At 40.4% G+C, this 16,915-nt stretch overlaps 1 protein-coding gene across 1 annotated transcript in view; it reads right to left on the minus strand.

Moving 5' to 3' along the window:
- Positions 1–16,915, minus strand: part of LOC311002866 (corticotropin-releasing factor receptor 1-like) — a gene marked incomplete at both ends in the record, with an annotated part of 109,922 nt that overhangs the window by 82,634 nt on the left and 10,373 nt on the right. Inside the window, one exon of the mRNA XM_083994429.1 lies at positions 16,219–16,344. Coding sequence (XP_083850555.1) covers positions 16,219–16,344 — 126 coding nt within the window. The remainder of the gene's footprint in view (positions 1–16,218; positions 16,345–16,915) is intronic.

Here is a 16,915-nt window from a genome sequence, read left to right on the forward strand (position 1 = left end):
AATAAACCTATTTAACCCCCGAATGTCAGACTGCTGCTTTAAGGCCACAGGCTTTTACAGTGCGGACACGTGGTCTGTGTGTGTGTGTGTGTGTGTGTCTGTCTGTATGTGTGTGTGTGTGTGTGATCAGGTCAAATGTGTCAGTCGGGACAAAACCGACATATAAAAACAGTCCTATGTGTTTCCTGGTTGAGTGACATCATCCTCTCAAATGTCACGTCCTGTGTGTGGTAGCAGATGGCAGATGACGCCATCTGACCTGCAGCGCCACGGAAAGTACGAGTCGACTCCCGAGAATAAAAACTAAATAATAAAAATAACTACACAACCTGATATTTGATGCTTCATTTGGACCCAGAGTTCCAGTTACTACAGGTTGTGTTACATGTTCAAGCAGATTATTCTTCTCCATATGGAAAACATACGATCGGCCTCTTGGAACATTAAAGTTTAATTTCTATTTAAAAATAAAATCAGCCGGTGTCGTCGTATGAATATTTCAACGTGTTTTCACTCCGTCACACACAGAACGAACCAGATGTGGAAAGAGCAAAAAACCTCCAAACAACCTACACATCTGGATTATCACCTAGATCTGAACATCCAGCCAAGTTAAATAACGTTATGAAGATGTTTCTCTTTCTATCTTTCTTTCTTTCTTTCTTTCTTTCTTTCTTTCCAATCATCTTGTATCGGCTCCTTTAAAAGGTACATTGTGTAGGAATTACTCCCATCTATCTATTACTCGTATTAATCGTATTTTTCATGCTGCATTCACATGAAATTGGGCAGACGGCAGACGGACGACAGCCGCTGCACGTAACGGCATAAACAAGCCTCTATGTAAACAAGTGGTCCGTCAGCACGAGGCAAAACAATACACGTGACAATATGTTGTCATGGCTTTCTCTCGATTTCTGTGACTAAAATGACATCTGGTTTGTTAGCGACGGCCGTCTGCCCGACTGCAGGTGAATGCAGCACCGAGCTTACCCGCTCCATGTAGATATGAATGATATGAACGGCTGATTCAGAGCTGAAAGGAACACTTCAGTTTGTTGATGGGGGGAATTACTGATTAATGAAAAACAGACTGAAGAACCAAATAATCGATTTTCCTGAAGAGATAACAGGAGAAGTTACACAATGTCCCTTTAAAACGCATCAAAACCAAAGTGTAATGTTGTTGTTTTTTTAATCACTGGACCTGAACTGATCCTGAATCAGGTTTGGTTGCGAATCGGTTCAGTGGTTTTTGTTTAATCCTGCTGACAAACAAACAAACTAAACCGAACAAACAGGTGAAGCCAGAACCTCCTCAGTGCAGGAAAAACATTTACTTTTACTGAGAGAATTAAAATATATTTTTCCACTAATGCATCAGTATGTTCACTGAGGGACAGTGTTTAATGTGGGATTTTTATAATAATGTCTTATTGTGATGATATGAGCAGGTTTTGTTTTGTTTTTCATTCTGACACATTATGTTATAGTCTCATAGTGATTTTATTCTATTTTACAGTTTTACATTCTTCTATTTTATTACTTTTTTCTCTCTCATTATCTTTCTTTTGAGTGTTTTTTATATTTTGCCCTATATTTCTATCCTGCATTTTATTTTATTAAATTTTACTGTTGTTAAAAGTTGTTACTATTGCTATATTTTATTGTTGTTTTTAATCTTCGTGCATTAGTCTCCATGTTATTCTTCTTGTTTCACTTCTTATATACTTTTTCAATCAAAATATAAAGCACTTTGAACGGCATTTATTTGCTTTGAAAGGTGCTTTATAAATAAAATTTGATGACCGATGACGTCATGTTTGTTGGATTTTGTCTTCTTACGTCTTCAAACTATTTTTTTTTTTTTGTGCAGGATTATTTCTGATATCGTCATATTGTAATTTCAATTAAAGTGTGATTAATTAATTGTGCAGCTTTAATTTTCATTAGTGTATCTCTGAAGCTCTGCGGACTGAGGAGCAGCGCGTCAGCTCTTTATGTAAATGTATTCAGAGTCAGGTATAATTCATTAATCCTGTCGTTTGTTGCAGCAGCAGCAGCAGCAGCGGTGATAATAATTAACACAGACAGTAATGAAGAAGAAGAACAGCATGCAGGCCTCTGGTCCTTCAGGGGTTAAACTCGCTGGGACCTGGGTTTGATAAGTCCGGACCGGTTCTGATAAAATAAAATAAGATAAAATAAAACGGATGTGAGCGGCTGGATGCACACAAACAAACAGACTCCTACGGCTCAGCAACTTAAGTCGAGGATTTGTCTGGATCTAATTTTGGAAATCCAGCCTCATGCCCCGATTCATGGAACTGCTGTTTCATAGTACTGCTGTTCAGAGGAAGCAGCGTCGTGTTCACACACACTCTCACACACACACACACACACACACAATGGATGTCAGATTTATTTCTATTTAGCCTCTCCGGGGTTTTTATGAAGCTTCTTATGAATCTATGATCTGCCTGAGACGTTCAGCTTCAGGTGAATAACGAACCGTAGTCGAGGCAGCAGGTCACAATTATTACATCATCACCCCCCCGATCACAATTATTATTCAGAGCTGATTGCAATTATTTATTTTTGGATAATCATTCAAATCGTTTCCATTCATCTGTATAAAAAACAGCTGGATGAAACTAACAGAAATGTTTCCATCACTGTTTCCTCGTCGTTTTCCACCGTTTGAGCTTCGACTGGTCCTCTTTTAATGACATCATCACACTTCTTCTGTTTAATTTCTAATTAGCATAATTTAGTTATAAAGCCAATAAATGTCTTCTCTTCTTCTTCTTCTTCTTTTTCTTCTTCATAAGCTGTATGTGTATTATTAAAGGTACATTGTGTAGGAATTCCTCCCATCTAGCGTTGCGGTTGTATATCTCAAGCAACTCAATCGTATTTTTCATGCTGCATTCACGTGAAATTGGGCAGACGGCAGACGGACAACAGCCGCTGCACGTAACGGCATAAACAAGCCTCTATGTAAACAAGTGGTCCGTCATCACGAGGCAAAACAATACACGTGACAATATGTTGTCATAGCGATGTCGTATTGTTTATACCTGACCCCACGTTTTACCGGCTTTCTCTCTGGACTTCTGTGACTAAAATGACATCTGGTTTGTTAGCGACGGCCGTCTGCCCGACTGCAGGTGAATGCAGCATCAGTGTAACGCTCCATTCCTCCTCACTGCGTTACCGCGGTGACTTTTCACAGACGCCACCTCCACCTGAGCCGACAGCTCCGGTGTCTCCACTGAGTTTCCGTGGTTTCCTACCGTCACGCTGCCGCTGAACATAAAAACATGGAGACACCACATGGCAGCAGCACCGAGCTTACCCGCTCCATGTAGATATGAATGATATGAACGGCTAATTCAGAGCTGAAAGGAACACTTCACTTTGTTGATGGGGGGGGGGGATTACTGGTTAATGAAAAACAGACTTTTGAACCAAATAATCGATTTTTGTGAATAGAGAACAGGAGAAGTTACACTATGTCCCTTTAAGGTAAAAATCTTGTATTTAATTAGTTATGTTTATAAATGGCAGTGGCACGGCCGCCCGACTCACTGTACCTCACACATGTTTAAAATAAAAACATGAATATATGAACATGTGTATTATTAGAAATAGCTTTGTATTAAATGCCCAGTTTGATATAAAACATAATTTTGATATATTTATGGTAGCATCAGTTTGGGGGTGTATACGTTGCAGACCCCCGTTGTGGAGCGGAGCAGATTTACTGTTGTTCTGAGTTGTGGTTCGGTTCACGGCACCGTTGTGTTATCTATCTGTAAACTGGAGCAGAGACAGGAATTCGCCATTCTCCGTCGTCCTCTGCAGCAGTAACTTTCTTCTTTTTTTTTCTTTTTACGTGTCAGTAAATCTTTCTTTTCATGGATCCACACACACAGACAGTCTGCAGCAGCCGCGGGGGGAAGCTGAGAAGTCGACTTTTGTGCTGGTGCACCTGAACTCTGCAGTGATCTCCCTCTGGAGCTGAAGGGCGGCAGCTACAACCACTCAGGCTTTTAAGTGCTCGCTCCTTTTAACTGCCCTGCGCTCTCCTCCTAAAGCCACTTATTACTGTCCCACCACTACTTACACCGCCACTAATACCCCCACCACTACCCACTATACCTCCTCCTCCTCCTCCTCCGCCTCGCTGTACTTAACTCTGATACGCTCCGAATCCTCCCGTCTCAGGATATACATGCAACTCCTCTTTAAAAATATATCACCCTCTGTAGTCAATATGGGTTATACCTTTTATATATATATATATAAAAAAATATACAGAGAGTAGAGGGGAGGAAACAAACACGGACGAATATGGAACAAAAAATTCATCCAAAAATAAAGACTGGGTCAGTGAGTTGTCTTGGTCGGTCAGATTTAGGAGTTTTCTTTGATACATTTTTCATTTATGTTCTGATATTTAAGGAGTTGTTCCTGTTGTATGATCAACCAATAGTGCAATTCAATGAAAAGTCCAAATATTACTATAAAAACCATGTCCCATGGGTCTGGTGTTTGTTTTCATAAATCCAGTTTCACATGTTAACTGAGTGTTGATGGCAGCACATTAGCACCACGACCACTGTCACTACTGGGCTTAATAATAAAAAATAAAAACTGTATCAGTGATATTAGAAGAACGTTTAATCTCATTTAACTCTCAAAAAAATAGCATAAATATTAAAAGTAAGATAGAAATGAATAGAATTGATTTGTTTAAGCACTTTTTAGTTGTCATTTTGTCTTTTTTAAGTTATTTTGTGTCTTATTTAGCATTTTTTGTTGTTATTTGGGGTCATTTTGTAAATGTAGATGTTTTTTTCATCGTCTTACATGCAGTTTTAAGTTTGGAGTTTTTGTTTTGAGTCTGGGCCAGTGGGCATTAAGGGGTTAAAATCAATTAGGTTGAACAATTAGATTAAATTTAATTAGGTAGAAACAACAAGCGCTGGGTAATTGGCTTTTATAGTCTGATGATTATTACAAGTCAGAGTTGATTTATGTGTCACAGCTTCTGATCTTTGTTCATTTCATATATTATATAGTAAAATCATTAGTTAATTCCAGCAGTCCTGTGTGTGGTAAAGAGGTTAATTCAGTGTTTTTTAGGACAAAGAAGAAAAAGAAGAGGATATACACTGCAAAAACTCAAATATCTTACCAAGAATATTTGTCATATTTTTAGTCAAAATGTCATTTCTAGTCAAAACAAATCATTATACTTAAAATAAGACTAATCACATAAAAAGTAGCTTGTTTTTAGACACTTTTTACTTCTTTCAAGCAGATTTTCACTTGAAATAAGTAGAAAAATCTGATAGTGGAGCAAGTTTTTCTTCCTTATTACAAAAACTTGCTTTCACTGGCAGATTTTTCTACTTATTTCAAGTGAAAATTAGTTTGAAACAAGTGAAAATGATCTAAAAACAAGTAAATTTTTAGGTGATGAGTCTTATTTTAAGTAGGAAGAGATTAGTTTTGACTAAAATTGAGACATTTTGACAAGAAATAAGACAAATGTTCTTGGAAAGATTTTGAGTTTTTGCAGTGTAAAGATCAGTGAACATCTGTAAAAGAGCGATTTCTAAAAATTTATGTTTTGTGATGATGTGTTTCTTGGTGTTTTCATGCCTCAGCGGCTTCACATATTGCGAACATGTGCACAACAAGTTTAGTGTTTGCAGCTTTTGTCGTCCACCGTGATAAATCAGGCATTGCATCACAGTTTTCTCCTTCCAACATGGCGGACCGGCTCACATCACATCACATCAGATCACATCACATCAGATCGGCTCTGGGCAGTTAATCGTAACCTCGTGTGTGTGTGTGTTTGTTTGGTGGCTGCAAACGAAGTGGGAGCTAATTAGCTGCAGCCTCAACGTCCACATTCTTTGGCCCGGATGAATAAAAAGAAGAAATAGAAGAATTTACTTTCAGATTTTCACCACTGAAAAAAATCCCAACGATCAGTGAACGCCTCCAACATGCAGTCGTGGTTTAGACGCATCCGTTAAAGGGATAGTACACCCAAAATTCAAATTTCACTCATTATCTACTCACCCTCATGTCGACTAAGGGCTGGGAGAAGTTTCAGAGTTATCTGTGGCTTCTCTGAGTTACAGGGGGGGGGGGGTCCGCGTAGCAGTATTTGTCCATATAATGGTTGTGAATGGTGCTCACTTTTCTTTGTAACAAAAAGACACACCAAAAAACATCCAAATACCTCCATAGTGCTCGTCTGTAATGTCCCTCTTGTATTGAAGCCCCGACATGAGAAATTGTTCTGCCGGTCAGTGCAAATCACGCGAGATTTGCACCGACACAGGAAGAGCAGTGAACTAAGACACTGGGAGCTTCCGCTACAAACAAGCTTAAAATATAGACTTATTTAAAGGGACAACGAGGAGTTTCTATTTGGTTATAAAAAAGTCTCACGTTAATGTGGATGAATCTACGTTACCCACACTTGTTAATGGGCCCATTTTCGATAAATATATCGTTCTGTCTCTATGGTTATTTTGTTATTATTAGTGGTGGTGGAAATGCTGGTCGAGGCGACCAGCTTTCTTTACTTTCGGTTTTGTGGCGAGTCATGAGAATAACGCAGCCGAATCGCCGTTTATGGTGGGAACTATGACGGTATGTGATCGTCTTCCAACCTCTGACTTTAATTCTTGATGAATGAAAACATGAGTCTGTCTTGCGCCGGTCAAAGAATTTCACGGTGCGCGGAGGCTCAAATGTAGTGTGAAAACGCTTCGCTTTTCCAAAACTCCTCGTTGTCCCTTTAATTTGTTTATTTTTTTTATTTTCTCATGTCGGGGCTTCAATATAAGAGGGACATTACAGACGAGCAGTATGGAGGTATTTTGATGTTTTTTGGTGAATCTTTTTGGACGAAGAAGCACCATTCACAACCTTTATATGGACAAATGCTGCTGCGCGGACCCCCCCGTAACTCCGAGAAGCCACGGAGGACTCTGAAACTTCTCCCAGCCCTTAGTCGACATGAGGGTGAATAGATAATGAGTGAAATTTGAATTTTGGGTGAACTATCCCTTTAATTGTAATGCAGGAATGTGTTGAGATTCATCAGGAATAAGAAGGAAACTCAGAGAGACACACAACACAATGTTGTTGTTGTATTGTTTCAGTGAGTCTCTGCGGTGGTTTCTTCTCTTCCTCTCCTCAGTCTCTTTGGGACGTTTCTCTGCAGCTCGTTCTGATTATTTTGTCTCTATTTGCATTAATTTTTTGCATCGTCTCATGTTTATCTTACTCATCTCTTCTTGGTCTGTTCTTTTCTCTCGTGAAAATCCCTTCTGTGCATTTTTGTAGTTGGTTTGTGTTATTTTGTGGCTGGTCTGCATCTCTTTAGTCGATGTTTTGAGTCTTTAAGTCGTTGTTTTCCATCTTTTTTAGTCGTTTTTGTGGTTGATTTTCATCTCTTTCTATGTATTTAGCATGTTTTTGTCGTTGTTTTGTGTCTTTTTCGTCGTCATTTGCATAATTTTATAGATATTTAGCATAGTTTTCATGTCATTAAGCACCTTTTAGTAGTTGTTTTGTCCTTTTTTTAAGTTATTTTGTGTCATTTTCTGGTTGTTTTGAATCTCTTTTCACCTATTGAGCTTATTTTATAGTGATTTTCCTGTCTTTCTGCAGTTGTTTTTCATCTCTTTCTACATATTACGTATCTTTTTGTAGTTGTTTTGCCTCTTGTTGTTGTTATTCTGTCATTTTGTGGTTGTTTTTCATCTCTTTTTTACCCATTACCCTTTTTTATTGATTAAGCTATTATTTTGTCTTATTTCATAGTGAATTCCTTTCTTCCTGAAGCTGTTTTTCATCTCTTTCTACACATTAAGCATCTTTTTGTAGCTGTTTTGCCTGTTTTTGTTGTTATTCTGTCATTTTATGGTTGTTTTTAATCTCTTTTTTACCCATTACCTATCTATTTTTATCAATTAAGCTATTACTTTGTCTCATTTCATAGTGAATTCCTTTCTTCCTGAAGCTGTTTTTCATCTATTTTTCTACATTTTAGCATCTTTTAATGGGTTGTTGATATGTTTTTCTGTATGTTTTTCATCTATTTACCCGTTAAGCATCTTTTCGTCCTTGTCTTTTGTCTCTTTTTGAGTGTTTTTTTTTTCCAGCAGCCTTGTGTCTTGTGCCTGAGCCTCCAGAGTGAGGACGGTTCAGTTTGTACCAGGACATTATCATGAGGTTGATCAGGCTGAGAGAATAATTAGAAATCTGTGTCTTGTGCCGTGTCATGACGCTGCAGGCTGCACTGCAACTTTATTTAGCCATCGCTGACTTCTTCTGTTATGAAAGAACATCCGGTGTATAAATACATTTATTCTCTAAAATAAGTTCTTAAACGTTTAAACGTGAACAAAGCCGTAAACTTCAGTCCCGTCAGTCTGAAGCTATAAACGTGAACTCTCAATTTTTCTCTGTCCTCAGTGTAGAGAGGATGAACTGTGCCACTGAGGCAATTATACAATTTTACAGTGTTTAATTATAACCAATTAATAAATGAATTGACTGTAAAACCCTCATTATAATCGATTAATTAAATATGCATTAACACAGTAGCCCACTAATGCAGTCATCTCATCTCTGTTCTTCACACTGTTTCTCTTTAACATGATATAAATAATCTCTCTAATGATTCTTTATGTATGTTGTGTTCACTGACTCCTGGTTCTGTTGGAGTTCACAGCGCTGGGAGGCGGCGGCCACAGTGACAACCCTCATACGTCAATGTAATTTAGTTTTTTCAGGTATTTAAATTGAAGTTTTGACCTGATGACGGCCCTGCAGGAAAAAGCAGAGGGATCGATAAAAGTATTAAGACTCTACCCGAACCGAATTTCACCCGTAGACTCTGAATGTTTCTCTAAATAATGTTTTTTTTTTTTTTGTGAAAGTAAAACTGCAGCGTCCTTGTTCGTCCTCTCACATGAAGAGTCCTCAACGTTTGAGCGTCTTAAAACAAACTCGAGTTGAATTTTGACGAGGTCGTCGTGTTTGTCTCTGAAGTAAACATCACTCTATCTATTAACCCTTTAGGGGTCTGAGCCGGTTTTGTTTTTACCTTTATATTCCACGTAAAAAAAAGCTTTTACCATACCCATGTTTGGTGTCTTTATTTTCAGCACAACTTCATCTAAATGATCTGACTATTATTTTTTCACTTGAACCAACTTTATTGACACATTGGGTCTAATCACATTGAGTAGTATCAGCTGACTTCATTGTTACGCTCTGATAAATATTCCTGTGCTATGGCATTAACACCATAATCTCTGGTTTTACATGGTCGATCGACATCAAACAAAAACTGGGAGAGAGTTTCCAATCTGCACTTTGGAGTTAAATTGAACAGCAATTTTTTTTTTTTTTTGTTACAGGGTTTTTGGAAACATCATCTGACCCGATCAGGCCGCTGGACCCTGTGGGGTTTTAACTGTGTAGGTGCAAAATCTCACGTCTCTAAATGAATCCATGCTAATATACAGTGAATAATCCGCCTTGAACTCGTTGATTCATTCATAAAATAAACACGAGGTCGTCGTGTTTGTCTCACGCTGTGCAGAAAACAACATTTACTTTATTAACCCTTTAGGGGTCTAAGCCTATTGTGGACGTTTTTTGAATTTTGCCTTTATATACCACATAAAAAAAATGTTTACCATACCTTTTTTTCCAGCACAACTTCACCTTTATGATCTGACTATTATTTTTTCACTTTAAGCAACTTTATTAACACATTGGGCCCAAAAACACACTAAAATCACTACGAGTTGTGTCAGCTGATTGGACCACGCCGGCCCATCACCTCCCACTGTTACGCTCCAATAAATATTATAACATATCTCTGGTTTTACATGGTCAATAAACCTCAAACACAAAACTGGGAGGCAGTTTCCAATCTGCACTTTACAGTGAAGTTGACAGGTGACCTTATTATTTATTTTTTTTGTTACAGAGTTTTGGAAACGTCACATGATCTGATCACACTGGACCCTGAAGGGTTTTAACCGTGTAGGTGCAAAATCTCACATATGAAATGAATCCATGCTAATATACAGTGAATAATCCGCCTTGAACTCGTTCATTCATTCATAAAATAAACACAACGTCGACCCCCTTTTTTTTTTTTTTTCTTCCCTCCCGTCCGTTGACCTTCGTTGGCACCGTCAGCTGATGGGAAGTCTTTTTAAAGCTTTTAGGCTACGCTCGAACAGAGATTATGTTAATCCTGAAGGTGAAATGAACCTCGCAGTGTCAAATTACCAGTGAGCTGCAGCTGAATTACAGCCAAGCTCTCCCCCCCCCCCCCCCCCCTCTCTCCTCGGGGGCCCGTGGGGGTTTTAAGACTTTAAATTACCAAGAAACACATTCGCTTTTATCTCGTAAATTTACTTAATTGTGTTTACTGTACGTCCCCTCGTGGTGTTTGCGTTACCTTCACAGAGCTGCTGCAGTGGCCTAGATAGATAGATACACATCACACATACACACACACACACACACACACACGCTATAGATCCCAGTGTGATAGGACTCAGTGCCAAGAAGCCGTTTACCTGCACACACACAGTTTGTTGATGTGAACAACAGCGGTTATGAGTTATCGGACTCATTCTGACACATCGACGTCCAGGTGAAAACATGATCTATCTATCTATCTATCTATCTATCTATCTATCTATCTATCTATCTATCTAATTCTGATTTCATGGTATATTTTGTGTTACAGCTGAAATATTAAGTCAATCAACTTAAAGGGATACTTCACCCAAAATCTATAATTCACCAGTTTTCTACTCACCGTCATGCCAAGGAAGGGTTTGGAGAACTTCCAGAGTCATCAAAACGCTTTAGGAGTTCCGGGGGGGGCGGGGGTCCGGCTGGCAACGGGTTTTCATATAATGGTGGCGGATAGAATCGTCCAAAAACACGCACTATGAAACATCCAGATACCTCCATACTGCTCGTCTGTACTGACCCAAGTGTCTTGAAGCCGCCACATGAAAAAGTTGTTTGTAAAAATTTAATTAGATCTCTGTTTTTAGCCTTGTTGTAGCAGTAGCTCCCAGTTGATTTGCCGTGAGATGAGATGTTCGTTGGTCGTTGTAAACCATTGGATGTTTGATGTAAACACGGAAGAACATCCCACAGCAAATCTCGTGCAGCATTAAAAGTAAATCCGTTGCCAGTCGGACCCCCCCTGGAACTCCTAAAGCGTTTTGACGACGCTGGAAGTTCTCCAAACCCTTCCTTGATGCATGACGGTGAGTAGAAAACTGGTGAATTATAGATTTTGGGTGGAGTATCCCTTTTTACTGTAAACAGACAAGGTTTCATAACACTATCATTTCTTGAGAGTGCAAGGTCAGTGTCCATGAAACCAATTACTTTTTTTTCGGGGGGTGGGAGGTTATTTTGACCGGACAGCTGGAGAGAGACAGGAAATGGGGAAAGAGAGAGAGGAGGAATGACACCGGGTCTTGGGCCACTGCAGCGAGGACGATAGTCTCTGTTTATGGACGTACAGAGTGAGATGTACGACGCCACATCAATTACTTTTCTAAAAAGAGGAATCATTGGTTATTAAATCCTGAAAATCAAATCTGAACTTCAGTCGTTTCTGCAGTGGAGATCAGATTCTAGTTCAGACGGTTCACCTGAGCAGCTGCAGGTTTGGACGTGGACTCAGAGCACTGCAAAAATATTTGTCTTATTTCTTGTCAAAATGTCTCATTTCTAGTCAAAACTAATCTCTTTCCACTTAAAATAAGACTCATCACCTAAAAATGAACATGTTTTTAGATCATTTTCACTTGTTTCAAACTAATTTTCCCTTGAAATAAGTAGAAAATTCTGCCAATGAAAGCAAGTTTTTTGTACTTGTAATAAGAAGAAGAATAAACTTGCTCCACTATCATATTTTTCTGCTTATTTCAAGTGAAAATATGCTTGAAAGAAGTAAAAAGTGTGTTATTTTAAGTATAATTAGATTTGTTTTGACTAGAAATGACATTTTGACTAGAAATAAGACAAATATTCTTGGTAAGATTTGGAGTTTTTGCAGTGAGCTGGTTGTCCATCATCATCATCGTCATCGTGGTTCAGCTCATTATTTTCACTCTGTCTCATAGTTTTTTTTCTTCCTGCAGCTCAGTTTTGTCCTAATGCATCAAAGTCTCCTCCGGTCACTAACAGGCTTCTTATTTTACAAGTTTATTTATGTGCAGAGGAGTGGAGAGTGGAGGTATGGTGCATTTATTGTATTTGCATTTTGGTGGAGTATAGGGGCGAGTGAGGAGTAACAGGCCACACCAGCATCAACTCTAAGTGATTGTGACATTTGCAGGTAGGTTGTTAATTCGTTCAAGGTCTCACGGCCTCACTTGTTAATTTGCTACCTGGCCTGCAAAGTGATGTCAGCAGCAGCAGCAGCAGCAGCAGCTCGCTTTCAACCCACTGGATGTTTTATCTCCACCGTGTTTTCTGCAGAATCCAAATAAAATCTCAACACTCAAACATTTCAGAAGTTAAATGAAAGAGCATCCAGTGATCTGATGGGAACCCCGAAAAGGCTGCAACAGAAACAAGTCTGGACGATAATTAGAGCCGATCTAAGACGTGTTTGACCCGAGCGACCCGAGCACAGAGAGAACAGCAGCGCTGACAGCAGCCTGATTATCCACAGTTCACACACTCCGTCTGCCGCAAAAACACATTTTTCTTCTGTAATAACGATGACGCACATGAGAGAGAGAGAGAGGGAAAGAGAGTCCACTGTGATTCACTCAGATACCAGCCCACCACTGAGACCTGATGTGATTTGGATCAGGTCTCAGGATTTAGGTGGGAACTCATTGGATGTGTTAAGACGTCCAACAGGGAAACAAGCGGCAGCAGAAGTGTTGCAGAGCTGAAGGTCTGCGGTCGTTATGCACTCACAGCAACGACCATCCACATTCATCATGATAACAACGTCTCCAGGGCCGCCGTGCTGCCGAGGCTGCAGCTTTACTTTATCGTAGCTTCACCACACCTTCTGCTGCTGCTGCTGCTGCTGCTCGTAGATTAAAACATCTGTAAACCTCTGTCTCCTGTGCAGCATCTGCTCTGCAACAACAAACAGCTGACACACAAAGTGCAGCGTTTAGCAGCTAAACAGTGGAGATATTTCCTCTTTAGGAGCCGGAGGAGACCAAACACGGAGCTAAAAGAGCAGAAAAACATTACCAAAGATCCTCTACTATGACAATATGGCTCACTACAAGCTGCATCAATGATATGAAACGGTTTACACTTCCTGTCGCCACCTCGTGTTGTGAACGTGTGTGTGGATTTATAAAAGTTGTTGGTAAGTGAGCAAGTTATATTTTCTTATGATAATATTAGATATGAACACAGCTAACAGTCATATTTAGCAATAAGAAAATTAGTTAGCACGGTCTGCTGGTCTCCTAAAAAGGGGGCGGAGTCATGGTCTGCTTGTCTCCTAAAGGGGGCGGAGCCATGGGCTGCTGGTCTCCTAAAGGGGGCGGAGTCATGGGCTGCTAGTCTCCTAAAGGGGGCGGAGTTATGGTCTAATGGTCTCCTAAAGGGGGCGGAGTCATGGTCTAATGGTCTCCTAAAGTGGATGGAGTCATGGGCTGCTAGTCTCCTAAAAGGTGCGGAGTCATGATCTGCTGGTCTCCTAAAGGGGGCGGAGTCACGGTCTACTGGTCTCCTAAAGGGGGCGGAGTCATGATCTACTGGTCTCCTAAAGGGGGCGGAGTCACGGGCTGCTGGTCTCCTAAAGGGGGCGGAGTCATCAAGAAACCCACAGGACACAGAGACAGGAAACTGACTCGTAGTGGAGCATCTTGTTTTTTTAAACCGTCTTCGACATAACATCCATGTGTAACAGCTGGATGTAGAAATAAATAACAAAAACATTACAGGCCGTTAATTACGCAATAATGTCAAGAAATAGCCAAGAAATAATGATTGATTGCGTAGAAATAGCCCATTCATGGTCAATTGCAATGGACTCTTTGGCCTTTCCAAAAAAATTCAAAGCATGAGAAACATGTGTTAACTTTGGCCTTTATCAAAAACATGACATTACTATGAAATTGACCGTTATTATTTCTAATGGCCTGTGAATATAAGCAGTTAAACTAAATGCTAGAATTAGCTATAAACACAAAATGCAGCTAAATACTGAACAACAGAGAGGAATCTGAATGTCTTTTTGTGTAGTTATTTTCCATTCTTTCGCAGCTGTTGTGAGTCTGTCAGTCGTCATCGTTGTCGTTCTGCATTAAAACATGAAGTAAAAACTCAAATGTTAACGTCGCGGCGTAACCGGAGGAAAAGTCAAACCAGGGTCAACGAGGCTCAGTGAACTCTGACCCCTCGTAAACTTGACTGACGGCTGCGACTGAGGCTGCAGGGCGGTCAGCGTGAAGGACATATCGAGTTACCATGACGACTGGGGCTTTCTGATTGGACATATTGTACTTTTCCTGCCTTTCTTTTTGTTTATAAACAATCTGTCTTTCCTTGTTTTGTTTTGTTTTTTTTGTAAATAGTAAAAACTACTCGGCAATTAAAGCCGTTCTGATTCTGTATCAGATTCAGAAAAATTATAAATTTATCATCGTGTTATATCATCACAGGATAAATAACGACACACTCAGTTCTGGCTCTGAATCACCGCTGAGCTCTGTGTTTATAATTACAACGTCTAACAATTAACATTTGGATTCATTCTTCCTCTCTTTTTTCATATTAATGGTGGTTGTTCACTTTTTATTTGGTGTCTACTGCAGAGATGTAGATTTAAAGAGGAACTCTGCAGGATTTTTACCTTAATTAAACAGCTTCAGAGTCCTAGTTCTGGTTAAATCAATGACTTGTAACTAGTTGCAGGGAGAATGGAGGCTCTCTGCCTTCCACCTAGCGTCTCTTGGCTGAAAACCAACGACCCGGTGTCCCAGCTCTCGTCTCTGCGACACCGCCACACAAACTTAACGCGCCCCGTAACCCGTAATCTCTTGTTTATGACAGATAAGACTACACAAATATACACATGGTAACATGGTAGATTCATTGAAAACAAATGCACATGGAGGAGAGGAGGGTTAGAGACACAGAGGAGGAGAGACCAGACCTGGAGAGTTTCCTCTTTCAGGAATAAAAAATAACAAAAACATCGTAGAAAGCAACATTAAAGATTGAGTCCAGGGTTCAACATCTGCGGGATGTCACAAACAGACACTATGTCATGTTGCATGCATCTGGAAAAAACACTCATGTCACTTTTTTTTTCTGCAGAAAACCATGAGACGTCCAGTCGTTGACAGAGCAAAACAATTTCCTCCTCAGTTTCAGATCAACACTTCGACCTCAGAGGAACCAGCGTGGCAGCGAGGAAGAAAGATGGAGAACGCTTCGACTCCGGACCATAAATCTGAGCTTCTCACACAAAACCTGCTCCCTCCCTCTCCTCTCCCCAGCCTCTCGCGCCGATAAATCAAGATCTTTTTTTTTTTTTTTTTTTAATAAAATATCTACAGAGACACTTGGACGTAAATATAAATCAGATTATTGATTCCTGTGACCTGGAATTCGCGGCTCTGACGGGCAGCGATTAAGAAATTTAAGAAGGAATAGACTCCCTCATTTAACAGGCTTAAGCCGCAGCTTTCAGAGGTTTGTGTGACATTATCCCTCCGTCGTTCTACCAACCATGTAAATCCTGACACATTCGTTTTTCACAGCGGGCGCTCCACTCCTCTTCTCCTTCTCCTTCTTGTCTATAGCGCTTCATTGTGTTTTATTATTATCTGCTGCAGCCCTACTTTTGTGAACACGTGTCTCTCTCTTTTTTTTTCTTTCTCTCCCCCACTTTTCTGTGTCTCTCACTAATTTGTATGCTCATGTTAATTTCTGTAAACACAATTACGTAAACAGGATTTGCCCAGGAGGGTGGAGAGAGACGGATAGAGGATGTTGGGGGGGAAGCAAATTAAATCTGGTTTTTAATCTATTGTTTCTGGTTTTTTTCGCTGGCAGAGGAGCTGGTGTGTGTGTGTGTGTGCATACAGTGTGTGTTTGTGTGTGTGTGTGTGTGTGTGTGTGTGTGTGTGCACTTACTGGTGGTGTTGTATCTGACACCGTAGAACATCTCCGGACAGGGTCGTGACACCATCTGGCCGGCGCTGCTCCTAGGCCAGCAGGTGCCGATGCCATCGATGGAGGTGTCACAGTAGAGGCCCGAGCCTAGAGGGGGAGGAAGGGGGGAGAGAGGGGGTGAAGGGGGGGTGAGGAGGGGGAGGAGAAGGGGGAGGAGAGGGCACAGAGGTCAGACACAGACACAGATTCCTGGCGTGGCTCGGGACTACATATAGCCGCGGTGAAATTCTGATAATGCTCCGATGATGTTGGCAGTAAATAAGCCGTTTGTGCACACGAGAGGCTCGTAATGATTACTCTCCTCGTTCTCGTTGTCGACTCCCGCGGCTCCACGCCACTTTCTATTTCCAGCATTGTTCTCTTCTCTTCTCGTCTTTGATGTTCGGTTCCTCATAATCTCAATTCAGATCTAACTCCCCTCCCTCCCTCCTTCTCTCCCTCCCTCTTTCCCTCCCTCATGGTTTTTTCGTGGGGTATTCCACAACAACTCTTCCGTTTCACTTTGTGCTGCTGTAGCTGCACAGTAAACAACCAAAAAAAATAATCAGAAAACTGAAAAATGTCCCAACTACTGTAGAGTTCTTCCCTGAGACCCTTTTTTTTTTAATCCCAGGAAATGGTCAGTCAATTAAAGGAGAATTCCGGTCATTTTCTAAAT

The sequence above is a fragment of the Trachurus trachurus genome, assembly GCF_905171665.1.
Source record: "Trachurus trachurus genome assembly, chromosome: 19".
Taxonomy (NCBI): Eukaryota; Metazoa; Chordata; class Actinopteri; order Carangiformes; family Carangidae; genus Trachurus; species Trachurus trachurus.